This window comes from Fulmarus glacialis, unplaced genomic scaffold (assembly GCF_000690835.1).
Source record: "Fulmarus glacialis isolate BGI_N327 unplaced genomic scaffold, ASM69083v1 scaffold48721, whole genome shotgun sequence".
In the NCBI taxonomy this organism is placed as follows: Eukaryota; Metazoa; Chordata; class Aves; order Procellariiformes; family Procellariidae; genus Fulmarus; species Fulmarus glacialis.
In genome coordinates, this window is record NW_009195639.1 from 1 (window position 1) to 16,424 (window position 16,424).

The 16,424-nt window shown below is 35.5% G+C and overlaps 1 protein-coding gene across 1 annotated transcript; it reads right to left on the reverse strand.

Annotated features, from left to right (window-relative positions):
* Positions 1 to 223: 223 nt before the first annotated feature.
* Positions 224 to 12,128, reverse strand: LOC104084343 (mitogen-activated protein kinase kinase kinase 1-like; the record flags this gene model as incomplete). The annotated part of the gene is made up of 10 exons (XM_009588140.1): positions 11,984 to 12,128; positions 9,222 to 9,428; positions 7,262 to 7,462; positions 6,229 to 6,345; positions 5,523 to 5,671; positions 2,982 to 3,103; positions 2,149 to 2,230; positions 1,839 to 2,016; positions 767 to 1,057; positions 224 to 345 (listed from the first exon to the last, which is right to left on the reverse strand). Coding segments are annotated over exons 1-10 (1,613 nt in total), but the record flags the coding sequence as incomplete, so codon positions are not given.
* Positions 12,129 to 16,424: the final 4,296 nt, after the last annotated feature.

The following is a 16,424-nucleotide window of genomic DNA, read 5'->3' on the forward strand; positions in this document are numbered from 1 at the left end:
TAATGATTCTATGATTCTATGAAAACCTACATCTTTCAAGCCAGAAGTTTGTTGGTGGCAATTAGACTTTAGTAACAACATCATATATTTATACTTATGATCCACACATTTTATTTCACCAACTATAAATGGTCTCCTAGTTCCACATAAATAGGAACAAATGAAGCTTCAAGACATTTCAGTAACAATCCAAAATGAATTTGAAATTCAAGAAACGCCATACCTGTTGGCATCTGCACATTTAACTAGTATTGTCTCAACAACTGGCTTGAGAAGTCGCTGTAGTTTAGTCCTCTCTGCCAAAGTATGACAGGGAGTATATACCAGCATGGCTCTTAAAGTTTTCTGAGAGAAAGGAAAAAAGCAATCAGGAAATCAAATTAGCTGCACAATTTTTTTTTTTAATTCTTTTTTTAAGGAGTTGTAAATAGTTTTATATAAATTGCATTCAAAGTATCAGTGAAATGTTCAAAAGATAAATAGCTTACTACATATTCACTGAAAGAATTAGTCATGTATTCTTTAGATTGGAAAGAACCTAGTCATACAAGTAGTGTAATACTTAGCACTGTAGCTATGTTTGGCCAGTGGAGTCATGCCATTTCACCCTCACTGAGGATTTTGTTCATCCCACTTTCAGATGATGGTTAAAAGTTAAGCCATCAGTGGTACTCAACAACAATTACTAGGATTCCTGACTTCATGTATCTCCTCTCTTTCCAAATAAGTAACTTCGAAATTACTAAAATACAAGTAAACTACTTACTAAAGCAGCAACATACACTTTGTAGACAGGGTCAGCACAGACCATGGACAGCACACTGCAGCAGGATTCCACCACCACATCTCCTGAGATACTGGTCTGAGATGACCCACTAGCTGCTCCCAGAGCTCCAGCACTTGTGTTGTTTCCATTGCTACTTCCAGAATTTCCAGTGCTTTCACCATTAGCCAATAATAGAGCACCACTAACATCATGGGAAAGACGTCTAAGTGCCATCTCTCTTATATTCCAGTTTCGAGAAAACAAGCAGCCAACCAACTCCATTCCAAATACCTGCCAAGGAAAAAGCAACGTTACAAGAGTCAAATTGAGTAATATTGCAACTTAAGTACCTAAGAAGAGCAATCAAAAAGAGCAAAGAAATGTTTCTGGTGAAAAATCACCGTAAGAAGTCTGACAGCAAAAATGTATCAGAAGGTACAGTGTCTTAAAAAAAGATTCTGTGATAGAAATGAAACATCATAAATGATAAGTCATTGGTTGTCCAAAAACTCTGTTAAGAGAACCAGGAGGATGACTGTATGGATGGTTTCATTCACTTTGAATTTTAATTATTCAGTATGGAGTTTGTTTGTAGATGTTGGTATAAACAACCCTGAAATCAAGGTCCGGCTATACCAGACAAAAATTACAGCAGAAATATAGGCAATACGAGTTCTCCCACTTTTAAGTGTGACCCCTGCTCAGCTGAGGCACTCTAGACTCTAAAGGTTATTTAGGTCATTCGGCTCCTGCAACACAACTTGGGTAACAATAAGTGCCAACTTTGTATTTATGGGAACTTGCACAACCAAAACTAGAGTTAAGAATACATTTTATTACATGGACCTTTAATTTGAGACCTGAGATGAAGTCCAAAACTGAAACCCCAGTTAAAACAAGACTGGAAAACCTTCTCTTATGAAGCAAGTTAAATATAATTATTTCCAATAATAATCAACCATAAAGCTGATGGGATTCAAAACAAATTTTTGAATTGTTGATCTGACAAATCTAGCAAAACAGTTCAAAATCAGTTTTTACATTTGAAGCTTCTTTTACAAAGTGAAATTACCTGAATCCATGGCTCAGCTAAATCTTTGTAGGCAGAAGGGATCTGCTGGACCCCATAATGAGTAAGGTTAAAATTGCTATCTTGGGTTCTTCTCTGTGATCCAGCTATAGATTGCTGCTGAGTTTGTTGCTGAACCACACGGAGAACAGAAGAATCCACAGGGCTTGGCAATTCATGACTACACATTAACAACAAATAACGTGAATTAACAAATGAAACATTTACTGAAGTAAATACTTCAGCATATTTTAGAAACATCAACTGAGGATCCAGAAACAGATAGTTTGTTATACACAGACTGAATCCTTACCTATAGAAATCATGAGATCTCCATTTAGATCTACAAAGAGGACAGATAAGTGGCTCTCTGTTTCTTCTGCATTCTTCTGCCCCTGCAATACAGCAACAGGATAATACAGTGTGTATTTACAATGTGTAAAACCAGAAGATGGCATTGCTATTTCTAATTTTTACTGAAGAATTTTAGTTTCAGGATAAATGCTTCTGAACTGAGCCATTTGCAGCACCTTGATAAATATGGGCATTTAAACATTTTTGGCATGCAGAAATGTTTCCATTTAGCACTAGAATTGATATTAAAAGTTATGAACTGAAATGTAGTTCCTTTTGTTCTTCAAACATAGGCAATACTTTTAAAAAAGTATTAAAATATGGGAGATGGCATTTTATTTGTTAAAGCAAACTGTAGCTATTTATATACTTCATTTAATGTAGTATGTAAACATAGTCGGTAATTCACTAGGTAATTTCAGCTGATAGTAGATGTCTTTCATGCATTCTAATGACAAGTCACAGGGGGCTGAAAGTCTGTTCCTAACCTTGCTCTAACTGGACATAATCTCTTCACTCAGGTAAAAGAGGCTCAAACCTCTAGCCCTTCAGTTAACTTCTTTCTCAAAGCATCAAATTACAAACTTTATTTGTGAGTAACTGATAAAACAAGGCATATCAATAGTACCCAAATGATACCAAACTCTCACAAAGAGCTACCAGTCATCACTTAAAAGCAGGTTTCTGGTTTTTTGCTTTTAAAACAAAAAACCCAATGAAAACGCACTAAGTTATAATACTTCCGCATATTTAGAGTCACCAGAACTTAATAAGACAAAGACAACAACGTACATATTGACATGCAGTGGTGGTGTAATTTGTTCCTGCAGCCATCTTCACACACAGTTAGGCTCTCTTCATCCAGCATGCCTAGCAAACAAATGGGGCACATCTGTTCTTCTTCATCCTTCATACTATAAAAATAGATATTTGTGATTCTAGAAGTGTCATATCAGAATTCAGAACAGGCTTTAGCAGTGAAAAAAGATTAACTTCCAGTTTGGAACAGTCACTTCTACACTTCTGAGTAACTATAGGCTATTCATGAATCATTCTCTTAAACCTTTGTCTGAACAAGTAAGCAACCAAATTTTTAGAAGCACTGAGTACAGACAACACTTTGTTGAAATGAAAGGGAAAGTCACAAAACGCATGACATCTTTTCAAACTAGGTCAGATACCAATTAGAGATTGAAAGGCCCAGCCTTGGGCACTTATATTTTTTTTCCCCTAAGGCTTCTTTCAACAAACCAACCTTCCCTTTTATACTTAACATTTGGTTTTGAAAAGCTAAGCAATTTTTATATTTTTAAAGCTACCCACATTTTTTTTCCATCACACTCCTTTCAGAGTATCGAGTCACAAGGTAGCATTTGGCCCATTACAGGAAACTGTAAATACTATTTGATGAACTTAGGTAAAACTCAAATTAACAGAAAATAACAGCCACTCAAGAATTTTCTGCCACTAACAGAAAGAGATGCAGTAGATTCACATAAACACTAACACACCTACATGTCACATGTAGATTTTTTTAAAAAAAACATTTTCCCTGTTTTACATGTTGCTTCCATTTTATTTACCCCCACCTTAATTTTTAAATCGATATAACCAGAGATTTTGCCAGAAAAATTATTCTGAACTTAAACAACACATAGTGAAAAACACAGATTTTAATCTTCTGTAATACTGTTTAAATGTGCAAAACTCTCACTATTCATAGCAAAGGTTTACATTATAGTTGGTGTGTGTCTAAAAGTTTGCAGGAACCCTGTATTTGTTCACCAACAATATATTTTTAAAATAAAATTAATTTGTATATACATTATTTCTATACACAAATTAACTTCTATTTCCTTGCAAATGGTCGCCACTATATTTTTTTCCTTTAAAAATCCATAAAAATAAGCTTACAGTGAAAAATCCATTTCCACAGCATGTACAGAAACACAAGTATTAATTTAAAACTTATTTTTGAAGAATTAGTAGTAAATCAAAAATAATTGCAAGTCACAGTAATTATCAATACTGAGTGAACTTCTATCTCAAATTAATCTGATGCTCAGTGTTGTCCAATACTTATACCATGCAAGATTAAACTTTCATAAAACAGCAACTTATCTCATTGAACCAGTAATGCTAGAAACTAATCATCAGGTGTACTGGCAAACAACGGAAAAATCTTTCATCCTGTGAAAAAATGAGAACTAATGCAGTGAAGTTCCAATCCAGTGAATCCCATTCTATGGAGAAAAAAAAAAAATTCCTACGCAAGGTATCTACATGAAGGGAACTGGCTTGCCAGATAAGTAGTTCTAGAGTAGATTATGTATTTAACTACTTTGTTTATGCAATTTATTTAAAGTGACACAACTTGGCAATTTGGAAAAGTAAGTAAAAGAAATTAGGTCACAATCTGTACATTAGAATTATAAACCTGTCTGAATATATTCATCTAACTATATGGTTATCACAGAGTAACATATCAAGGTACTCCTTAAGTTAGCTTTCACTTTACACACAAGAAAGCCTTAGTTTAGGTTGCCTTCTGTGGTTTGACCTCTCTAGTGGGTGAACTAGACACCCTCCAATGAATGCATGCACAAATCACTTGTTAAAAAATTAACCAATATCACTTCAAAATCAAGAAAAAGAACATGCAAAAGCAGTCAAGTAGTAGAAGTCAGGAAGGACTTCTATAGAAGGGGGTGGGAGGAAATCAAAGAATCAAGCATCGCTTAGAATTCATAAATAAGGTATCACTTAATATTGTATAAACTATAAAAATAATAATAGTTTAATAGCGTCCTTAAAATAACTTAATTGCCCATTTTACATGAAGTGGTTTTTAAAATATATGCTTACTTACGTTTGATATGTTTTTATATATACGTTTACACAAACAGTGCATTTACCCAAAAATTGCATTTCTCCAAAGTAGGACAAGAGAAAAAGAAAAATCATGTTTCTTCATTTGTCAACATTTGCACAAGTATTTGAACAAATGCACACAAACATGTTTCCAAAGTTAATATATGCTTCAGTCTTGCACTTACATTTCAAAAGTTTGTTTCTCAAATTCATAAAGGATCAAAAAAATTCTTTTCACAACTCTACTTAACATTTTTTAAAACAGAAGCTATAAAGCAAATATGCCCATTTGGTACCACGGTGACTAATGAATGCTTGACTCGATTGTTTGCAAATACAGAGACTTAACGTGGTTTGAAATGAAAGCAGCTTTGAACAAAAAGAATGCAGGTGATTCTAAACCTCCAAAATTAAAAGAAAACTACAGAATAAAGCTTTTAATTCCTGTAGAAAAATACTAACCTGTTTTCTGAACTAGATGTAGAAGTACTAGATGATGACAATGTATGAGAATTTGACATGCGTGAGACAAACTTCTGGATGGTGTTACGAGATGGAGCTTTGATCCTCGAGCTACGCCTACTGTGATATTTCTGGAACAAACTCTCAACCTAACATCAGAAAAAGACAGCAACAGTCGTATTTATGCTATGAATAGCTTGTAATTAAAAGTAGTATTACTGAAGCTTAACTACTGCTAAAAAAAGATCTATTCACCTTCACAATAATGCATTAGCAGTAGCAGCACTAGCAGGAATTTCAGAAGTCTTACTAATAAGCAGATCACAAGAAACACTTTACAACAAAAACTTATTTGCGTATTAAAAATAACAGCTTTAAGTATACACACAATTACTTCTGAAGACCCCCATTCTGTTTACCTTTCAGCTCATCAGTGAAACAGATACACAAATTTGAGTAGAAAGTCCAAGACTGGAATCACTCACTAAACTACAGCTTTCTACTATTCTTTTAGTTATGTCTTTTATTTACAGCTATTTTTTTCTACTTACAGAACTCTCGAGATTGAATTAAAGATATAATTAAAAACATATATTCTTGTTGCTTTGAAAAGCAACAGTTTTCAGCATTTTAAGATAATGTCGTAACGCCTTTTACCTCGAGTGCATTTTAGATCTGCCATTAGATCTATTTAAAAATTGATTACCTCAAAGTTCTTCAGTGTCTTCCTCCAGAGCATTGGGTCTGAGGGTTCAAGCTGGAACACCCGCAGCATAACAAACAGCAGATGAATACAAAACGTCCCACGGCCACAGCTACAAGTCTGCAAAGAAAAGTATATGCTAAGGCACTACTGAATTGATAATTACATAGATAATTCTTCCACATTTAAATGCACCATAGAACATACACTACCCACCCCCTTTGCCCCTGAAAAAAAAAAGTAGTTTATGCAAAGTATTTCATATGTAGGCATAAATACCTTCTTACATGGCCTTACAAAAAATGTGAATTCCCAAAATATTATTCCAGAATACGTATGGAAAAGCAGACAATTACACCAGTTTTCAACTGACTTTTTTTTCCCATTTTAAAATTTTTTAAAAATCAACTGAAGTTATTGCCATGCTTCATACTAGAAGGAATTTATGCATATAATCATCATATACCCATAACATGACAGCAATCAAACTTAAATGAGATGCTTCTGTTTACTCAAAAACCTAGATGTTCCCCAATGCAGCATCACATTAGTACTATGGAAGTCTATGAAAAGGACCTCACTATGGGTATTAATGAAATTATCACACCATTAAAGGAATTATGTCATGTGCTTGTCATTTAGATATATCCTATGAATAGAGGAAATAAAGTGTTTCATAGTGAAACCAGGAAAATGAAGTGACCAAATTTTAGCCAAAAATACTTAAGCTATATAATTTGGAGCCACTTCTAGGAATGAGAAATAGACAGGACAATAGTAATTACTTCCAAACTAGAATAATTTTTTTTTTTTTTAAAAGAGAAACTTCAGACAAAACTAATATACTTGCTACATATTTGACAAAATACAAGCTGATCATTATATTACATTAGCACAGATTACAACTTTTAAACATTACTTTATAGAACCTTTATAGTGGGTTGGCAACTAACTTGATCTAAATTGGGTTTGAACAGTTTTCCAAGATTAACTATCAATTAATAAAAGCCACAGACAACACAAAAACATTCTCTACCTGAGGCCCAATAAACACTCTGTATTTATTATCAGGGCTGTCTCCTCCAATTAAGAAAGAGTTGGGTCCTATCTGCTGCAGCAGGTACAGCCTGGCTCGCATAACTTTGTTGACACGACGATTTGTTTCCTCAGGGCTGTATGGAGAGAAGCCATCTGGAGATGGGGCTCGTCGAGGTGGTGTTACTCGTCCACTCTGAAACTACATAAGCAGTTCCATCATAAGCATTTCCAGGACAACAGTAAGTTGGGTTTTGGTGGAGTTTTTGTTTGTTTCTTTGTTTTCCCTCCAAATAACATAGGATAAGAGAGTCCCCGAAATCTGAAACTACTACAACCTGCTTAGACTATATGACTTTAAAAGGATTACTTTTCCTCCATGCCCAGAACTCAAGGGCAGAACAAAAACTGAATTTTGTAACTGAAATTTTGTCTGACATTATGACAGAAATTATTTAAATTGCTTCTATTTTCAAGTCTTCATTGGTTGCCTTAACATATTACTACTGAATTAGCAAGTATAATTCAATCAGAAGATAATCATAGACTTGTGACTCAATACAGGAAATTATTATATAAGGTTATAACACTAATATATTTCATAAATGAAGAAATCATATGACTACAGTTTACAAAAGGGAATATACGGTCAATGAAGAACAAAAGTTTAAGAAATTCCAAAGAAAAGGAAAAAGGATACAGCTTCCTCTCCTTTGCACAATTAAAGCAACTTTCTGTTCATGATAGGATTTTTTTTGTTTTGTTTCCCCATGATCAAAAATTCAGTGGCCCAAACCTTTTATTAAAATTGTCTTCATTTAAATTCTCCACATTTCTAACATTGTGAGATGCATTAATGCCTCTGTCCAATTTCAAATCTTCGCTTTGATTTATATCCACTTTGAATTTTATGTTATGATGCAGGTTATAATTGACTCACCGTCCATCAGTTAAGTAAAAGATAGCCTGAACTTCTAAGGTTTTTTATGTGAAAGGTTAATATAAAACAAAGAAAAACAATCAAGTAAAAATGGATCAAAGGCTAAATTAGATAGTTTGGTGGGTTGTTGTGGTTTTGGTTCGGGGTTTTTTTTTAACTTTTCAATTTCTCTTGTCAAGAGGAAAGGAGCTGTGTTGCACTGCTGTAACTTGTGATATTCATCCCCAGTTCAGAGGAATGGCAGTACACATTGTAATTGATTTTTGGAAACCTTGGTTAGAGCTATGGGACAATACAAGCAATTAGATCTTATTCTTACTCTAATTGCACTGTGAAGTTGTAGGCAAGTCAACTGAAGCTTAACTGCGGATGAGCATTTTTAAAACAAGCAAACCCGTTAGATACTATTGCTCAAAACATTATACTCTTGAACTTCTTTAATGAAGCCAGTCGCTATTGCTCAAAACATTCTATTCCAGATCTTCTTAAATGTAATGATAAAGATTTTAGTCTTCTAACAATGCATATACCTAAATCTTCCCTAATCTGTACATAAATATCAGTTCCGGAAAAGAGGATCACAAATAGCATACCAGTAAGACTCTTCTGCAGAAATCTTCATCCAGTCAACAATCCTATCCCCGATGGAATGTGCCTGCCTGGAGAACTGACATGCAAAACTACAGGAAAAAACCAAACTACTAGCACCTCTTCGTGCAAATCAAGCTAAGAGAACATACATGTCTTCACAACTGAGTATCTATATTTCTTCATTTATTTCAATAAAAATTGAAAGCAGGACTGAATTAAAAAGAAAACACATACCTAAGAGTAGAGAATAAAATTCCACACATGAGAAACATAACATGAGATATGCTCTATGTTTCTCACTCAAGTGATACCCTGTCATAACCTCTTTGTATCAGCATCTTGCCCTACACAGGGAAGATTAATTGCTTCTATAAGCAAAAGATTGCACGATATAGCCAAGTTAAAAATTACATCACAGCTTGCAACTTACAGGCACTGGAGATACCCTTTTTCTTCTAACGCCTGGTGATTCAGATTTAACTGTCCTAGAAGATGATGAAGAGGAGCTACTAGGAGAAGGACTACGTCTTCCTTTCTGTGTAGGTGAAGCAGCAGTGCTTTGCCCTTCAGCTTGAGGTTCTAGAGAGAGTTTGTTCATTTCCGATCCATCTCCTTTCCCAGGAATAGGTTTCACCACCTTGCAGGAATTAAACTATGTGTTAGAATTTGATCATTTTACACTAAAGCAAAACAAATTCATCAAAACTTGTTTTTCTAGCGCTATATAACTAAGCCATTACCCAGATATCCAAAGTTCGCCTATTCCCTAGGTTCCAATATTAACATCTAATAGAGGTTATCTTGTTAATCTATATGCAACACAAAAGCAAGATCCTTTTTTCCTCTCCATTTGTGACGCTTTTGTTAGTTGTGGCAGCAAGTGATTTATTCTCAAAGTACTTCTGTAATTCTCATTCATGATATCTCAAAGGACAGCAGTTCCCTTACTTGCATAGTAGAAGCCAAAAGAATTTTTTTCCTACAGGCATTGTCTGCTTACTGAGAGCTATAACATTGGATCCATCAGTAAGCATTAGCTGAGAAATACTAGGGTTGCTATTTCTACAGCTCAACACTTGTTGCAAAGTAAAAATTACTTTAAACCTGGACGCAATGCAGCAAAATTAAGGTGTGCTGTGCCCTATAAGAACCACACCTGGGTTTTCTGCCTGCCATACAAGTAAAACAGCTACGCCACATCCGGTATCTGAGATGATTACTATGCACAGTGCTGCATTACATGAACAGTCACATGTGCTCAAGGAGAGTGAGTACATATCCTTCTAATACAGTGCTTTGTTGCATGAACACTGAATTTTGACACTCAGGTATGGAATGTATCAAGACAACTTTCAGCTGCCTGCTTCTCAGACCCACATAATGCCTGAGAAGAGTAAGGCCCCTGGGAATTGAATTAAAAGCAGTCACAGCAGGCAGATTCAGTTTTAGTTCTACATTTTTCCATGTCTGAGAGGCTTGACTCAAAAGCTGGAAGAAAGCTTCAAGTAACACTTCAGATTAACAGAGCAGACCTCTCCTAGAAAGTTCCAGTGGTCTCTGATTTAGGCAAAAAATGGAACGGGCTTTCCCTGCTCAGGGTATGTGGAGGAAGAGACATCCAGACTCAGTGCCCTTCTACCTGATGATTTGGACTGCATCCACAAGGTCAGATGCTATTTTAAACTGAAGCGTTTAACTCATCCAACTGAAGCTATTCCACTATCCTGAAATGCATTTCAATTTCAGCAGATTACACAGAGAAGAGGACAATGAGGGGGTTGTGGTCTAGCAGTTAGGCACTGCCTAAAAGAAGAGAAATCTGCATTTACAGCCTTGATCCAAGCACTGCTGGTTTTACTTTAAGAAGTCTCCGTATTTTATGTATTGCAAACCTGAACTTTTCAGAAACCTTTGTGGCTATTGTTTTTAAATACACTGCTATCTGGTTATGAAAGTGAACAGGATAAAGGAGAAACATAAAAAGCAGTGCAGCCTTTTTTTTCCCCCCTCCTACCGATTTCTGTAATGCTTCTTATTTCCTGGAAGGTCAGAATGCAAATTCATGTGCCTAGGGACAAGTTAGTTACCAGCTGCTAGTTCTTGAAAACATTTAAAATGTAAATTAGAATGGTAGTAATTGAGAATCTGGAGCATCAAAAGCTATATTAAAAAAACCCAGAAACTTCAAGGGAAGTGGGCTGAGCAGAGAAACAATTTCAAGCTATGCAGTAATCAAGATGCATTTAAAAATTTTTAAAGTAAGAACTGTTTTCTGTTACTTGACCCTTTGAGATATTGCTTTTTTGGTGCACTTGTAAGTATTTTCAATGTTCTTCCTCATGACAGAAAGTTACCAACAGAACCCTCTCACTTCTTTTCTAGAAAAGCTGTCCCCAAACATTTGTTTACTGCATCAGATGATCTTAGCTTTAAATTAGCACTCCCATCCAGTGGTACATGGGAGTCGCATCGACCAATGCAAATACACTTACAGGTAACTAATGGCTATTAATTAACCAGTATTATATTGAATGGAATTGTAACTATGCTTAGTAAGTTTCAGGTTTGATCTGCTCACAATTTCTTAAAACCACTTCTGAGACATTTATACAAAAGTATTACCCAAAAGGCTAACAGAATACTCTGGCATCCAAAGTTCAGCAGAGTTGAGACTTGTGTGAAAGAGTTACTCAGCTTTGGGTTTTTTGGTTCTAGTAAGATTGCAGCTTGTTTTTTCATCTAGCAAAAATTCCATACACTTCCATCACAATACATAGAAAACTTTAACATTTTCAAACTAAGGAAAACTGCAGTCATGAAACCCCTAAGAATCAAGGGAGTACAAAGCACTATAGTGCAGTTTTGCACTCAAACTTAAGTTTTTACCTAATGAACAGGAGCTACTTTTGTTGTTGACATTAGAGGGCAGTGTTGTCACAGTATTATTTTATACTACACAAATCAGCAGCACAGCTATATGTCTTTTTCTTAAAAATAAAGCTTAATAAATACGTGCATTTCAGAAAGTCAACCACAGTTTTCTTTTAAACGGCTCATAAAAAATGAACAGGAAGACCATAATTAAGAGTATGCAAAGTGTTAAGAAAAAGAGGTTTCTAAAAAAAAGAAATTCAAGGGATTTTTATTTGTAATAGCTGTTACTGATATTGCCTTTCCATCAGTGCCACTTACCACAGGGCCTCTCCTGCTTCTTCTTTCCAGCCATTCATGCTTCCAGGCTGGCATACACGTTGCCTTGAGTTTCTCCCTGATCATGCGCTCTTCTGGGCGGTCATCCATCTTCTGCAACCCCCTGAGGGTTTCTTTATTCTCCATGTCACGACTACAGCAAAGAGAAAATAATATAGTCATAAACACAATTAATTTTAGTTAAAGTATAATACCACAGTATTCTTAAACTTTGTGCCATCTTACTCTCCCTCTCCTTACAATGCAGCTGCTAAAACATTACTGCCAACTGACTGCAGCAAGCCTTTTAAGAGTCATGACTAATCTGCTAGTCTGCAATTTGCAGCAATTCCTGTTTTGAGGGCTATTTCTTTAAAATTTGTGTACTGCTTATAACATTGGACACCCAATAAAAACGAAGGTTTTGGCAAATATTAAACCAATACAAAAATTATCCTACATGTCATGTCATTCACCAAAGGTTTCACAAGTGTTGTGATGGTTCATGCATTCCTCAGCAATTCAAAGCTTGCAATCTCTATTTTAAAACAATTTACAAAATGAATATAAACTAATGGTGAAAATTTTCCATCTTCATAGGATGCACAAGCATGAAACTATGTACGTAGTGCCTCTTCCTATATATGAACTCCTCCTCAAAAAAGAGGACTTGTAAACTAATACACAGTAAGCATGTTTAAATCGGACACCGAAGTCATGAAAGTAAGGCTAGTGGCTTTGAGAGTTGCTTTCTGAGTGACTGATGACTCAAAAGCTCTTCAAGTCAGCTATAATTATAGCAAAATTCACAGCAAGTTCATATCTGTAAAATGAAAGTGTAATCCATCTAGACTTGTACTTTTTTGACCTACAGCAAAGTAGTTGCTTGTGATTGCTGGCAACAACAAAAAAGCAAATACTGTCAGACACTGAAAAACAAATATGAACAGTCTGGAAGATTTCCTGATTCTGTTGAGCTATCTGCTAAATCACCAGGAAAACCACATTCTTAAGCAGCAGCACATGATCCCCACCCATCTTCTTGAAGTTAACCATCTTTAAAAATAAGCAAGCTTGATTAAGCCAACTCTTAGAACGAAATTTTATTTCAAAAATAAAATCGCAACTTAAAGTGGAAAATAAGGCTATATAATAATTTAGTTACAACCGCTGCTTTCATACATGCAGTCTTCAGCTTCTAAAACATGCAGTTATTTTAGCTATGCAGTTAAAACTACATTTATGTACTGTATGATGACCTACAACATATTCCCTGTAACATTCATTACAATAAGGTGATGTTAAAATTACATCCCAGATGATGTTAAAATACATTCCTATCTCCATCAGCAATGTATTACTAAGGTTCACTTATCACAAATCCCAACTTAGAAAAATGAGAAGTTTTCGCTGGTCAGAGGAGTACTCCTGTTACTTTTTTTCTCTCATTGTAGAGACAAAGGAAACAAAGTATTTCGAGGCAGGAAATAACTCTTCCTGTTCAGTGCTGAAACGTAATAAGCAGATGGATACTGTAAACAAAATACAATTTCTTTCAAGAAAGATCTGAATCTACTGTTAATAACCGATTTTAGACACTCAGAACTGTGTCTAGCAATTAAAGACTTAAAAACGTTTATAAATAGAAATACAATCCACCTAAGAATAAATTTTTCAGAGGTTAAGCATTAATGCTTGCTTAACTTCAAAACTAATGCAAGTGACATAAAAATTATTTTTGCCCCAGCACTGAATTCCATACTATTGCCTTCTAGAAACAGAGACAAAAAACTAGTGATAATTCATGAAAAACAAGGATATTATAGCAGCAGGTAGAGTCCAAATGGAGAATGTGCCTACAAGTTTAAAACGGGGGGAAAACTCTTGTGTAAAAAGGGTCAACTTCACATTTTCTCCTCAGTCAAAAAAATCACTTCAAAGACAAAAATCTTTGCATAAGAACAGTACAGCTCCAAAATAATATACATGCAAGTGAAAAATATATGAAGTTACTGGTTTTTTGTATTAGTTATTCCATGGCATGAACCATCTCAGTTGCATGAATACTTTGTATACAAGACAGAAAACACTATCCCAGCAGTGAAAGAATGGCACAGTATTTCATTTGTTCATATAACCATGATTAACTTCCCAACTGATATAAAAAAAGTCTTTTAGAGGCCCTTGGACTTGAATTCATGAACAATGTAATATAACAGTTGAGGCTTCACAATCTGTGCTTGTTCTCTAAAAAGCAGAAGCAACTATCTTCCTCTCATGTGACAGCTAAACCGTTGTACTCTCGCCTGCACAAAGAACTCTTGTGCTTTTCCTCCATGCAGGTGGGAAAGAGCAACCGAGTCTGAAAGCTTTTGCTTAGTAAACCATGGTTATCTTTTTGCAGAATTTAAGTATTATGTGTATTTTTACAGAACACAGTTTCTGAAGTGCTCAAGAAAACTTTGTATTTTAACACAAGCTTGGCTAAAATATTTATTAAATATTCGTATACTGTTGGGTCTGTGGAAAAAATATTTTTCCTGTGACAGCACAAAGCTCCTGCATACTACAGGACATCCTCATTTTGTGGCCCTGAACTTGCGGGGGGGAAAAAAAAGTGGTGTTATTTTTTTTTTAATCTAAAGCATACCCCCTCATCTATTCCAGGCAAGCTGAAGTTTTCCTACATAAAAATGGCTACCTTGCCAGTCTCCATATCACTGTACCTCAGCACAAAATAAAAATAATAAATCCAGAGTGTATTCCACCAAGGACTTGATCCTGCAGGATACAGAGCATTCTGATCTTCATACAGCAAACCTGATACATGAGGCAAGGTAACGACGTGCTTAAGTGACTGCCAGGTGGTACTTTATTTGAACAGCAGTGGCAAAGCTAAGGAGCAGGCCAAAACCCAAATCTCAGAGAGCTTAGACCAGGGAGGCTGACATTTCTCAACAGCTCACCTCTCTGCTTCATCAGGAAGCAAGGATTTTGCTCTTAAATGTTTCAGCTTCTCATGCATCAAGCAAAAGAGATACAAGGCTTTTTTCCAGACAAATTTTGACTTTTAAACTTTGCACCCCCAAAAAGGCAGCATTAATGATCTTTTAAATTCTTTTTATTAGTAGTTTTAAACAAACAGACATCAGCTCCTGTATTATTAGTCAAGAAATGCCAAAGAAATGGATCTAAATTACAATTGTAAAGTACTGAGCAAGCTCAACAGTGTGATCACTACCGTTTTTTAATGCATAAGCTCAGTGGTCTGCACATTAATAATAGCATTATTCACTTTGGATTATTTGCTTCATGAACTATAAAACTAAATACAGTAACATTAATGTACTGCATGGAAACAGTCTACTGCAACATCTTGTGCAACAGAGGAGGCAAGACATTGTCCTTTGTTTCTGTGTCTTAATTTTGAAGACTTGCAAACAGTAATTGAATAGTTAGATTATTAACCACTTATTCTCTATGGATCAATGATTCAGTATTTTAAAACAAGGTATGCAATGCACATGTTATTTAGCAAACTATTGTGAAATACACAAGGAAGATTTACTTCTGAATAGCTCAGTGAATTTAATACTAATTCTCATCAAGAATTTTCTTATAAAGTTGAATCGTAGCTCTAATTCATTTTCCTGTGCTTCTCAATGTTTAGAAACAGTTAATCTTGGTCTCTTTGCCGTCTTATTTGGGCAAACAGCTTTATCCAATAGTTTGGATTTTATTAGCAGCAGGAAAACAGGAAAAAGGCAAGTTCTGAAATAGGAAAGAGTCAGTTCACCAAGAAAAGAGAACCTCTGTCTGGTATATCCACAAATACCTAATCACAGGGACGAAAAAGTTATTAGCTGCTGAGTAAATTTTTTTTTTTTTTTTTTTTTTTTTAATTTTACGTTTGTCTGAAGCAAGTTAGCAAAGGTAACTTGCATACCAGCAGTGGTCAAACCATGGGTGACCACAGAAAACATTCATGAACAGAAGTGGTCACATAGCAGCTCTATCAGAACAATCAATGCATTTAACAACAGGTTGTGAGGACAAGAGCCCAGGGTTTGATAGAAAAGCACTGAATGAGAAGGAATGAATATGGGAGAAATTATATATTCTGCTCCATGCAAATGACATATATGGTGACAATCAATACTGGGGGTGAGCTTAGATGGGATGTACTGAGGGGACCTTAAGCAAGAATTGGGGGACCTTAAGCAGGAATTAAGAGTATGGGCCCCCAGCTACCTGCAACCCAAGCTTCAACAGGTCCCGAGAACGCTGGGCTAGTCTGCTGGCCTGGAAGCACGCTGGGAGCAGCACTCAGTGTGGGGAGCAGGGACAAAGGAGTTAGCCATTCCCTGAATTGAGAAGCTATTCTTGCCAGTTCCAGTAGTTCTCACAGCTCCAGTAGTGCTCACAGTTTCTTTTTTGCCATTAA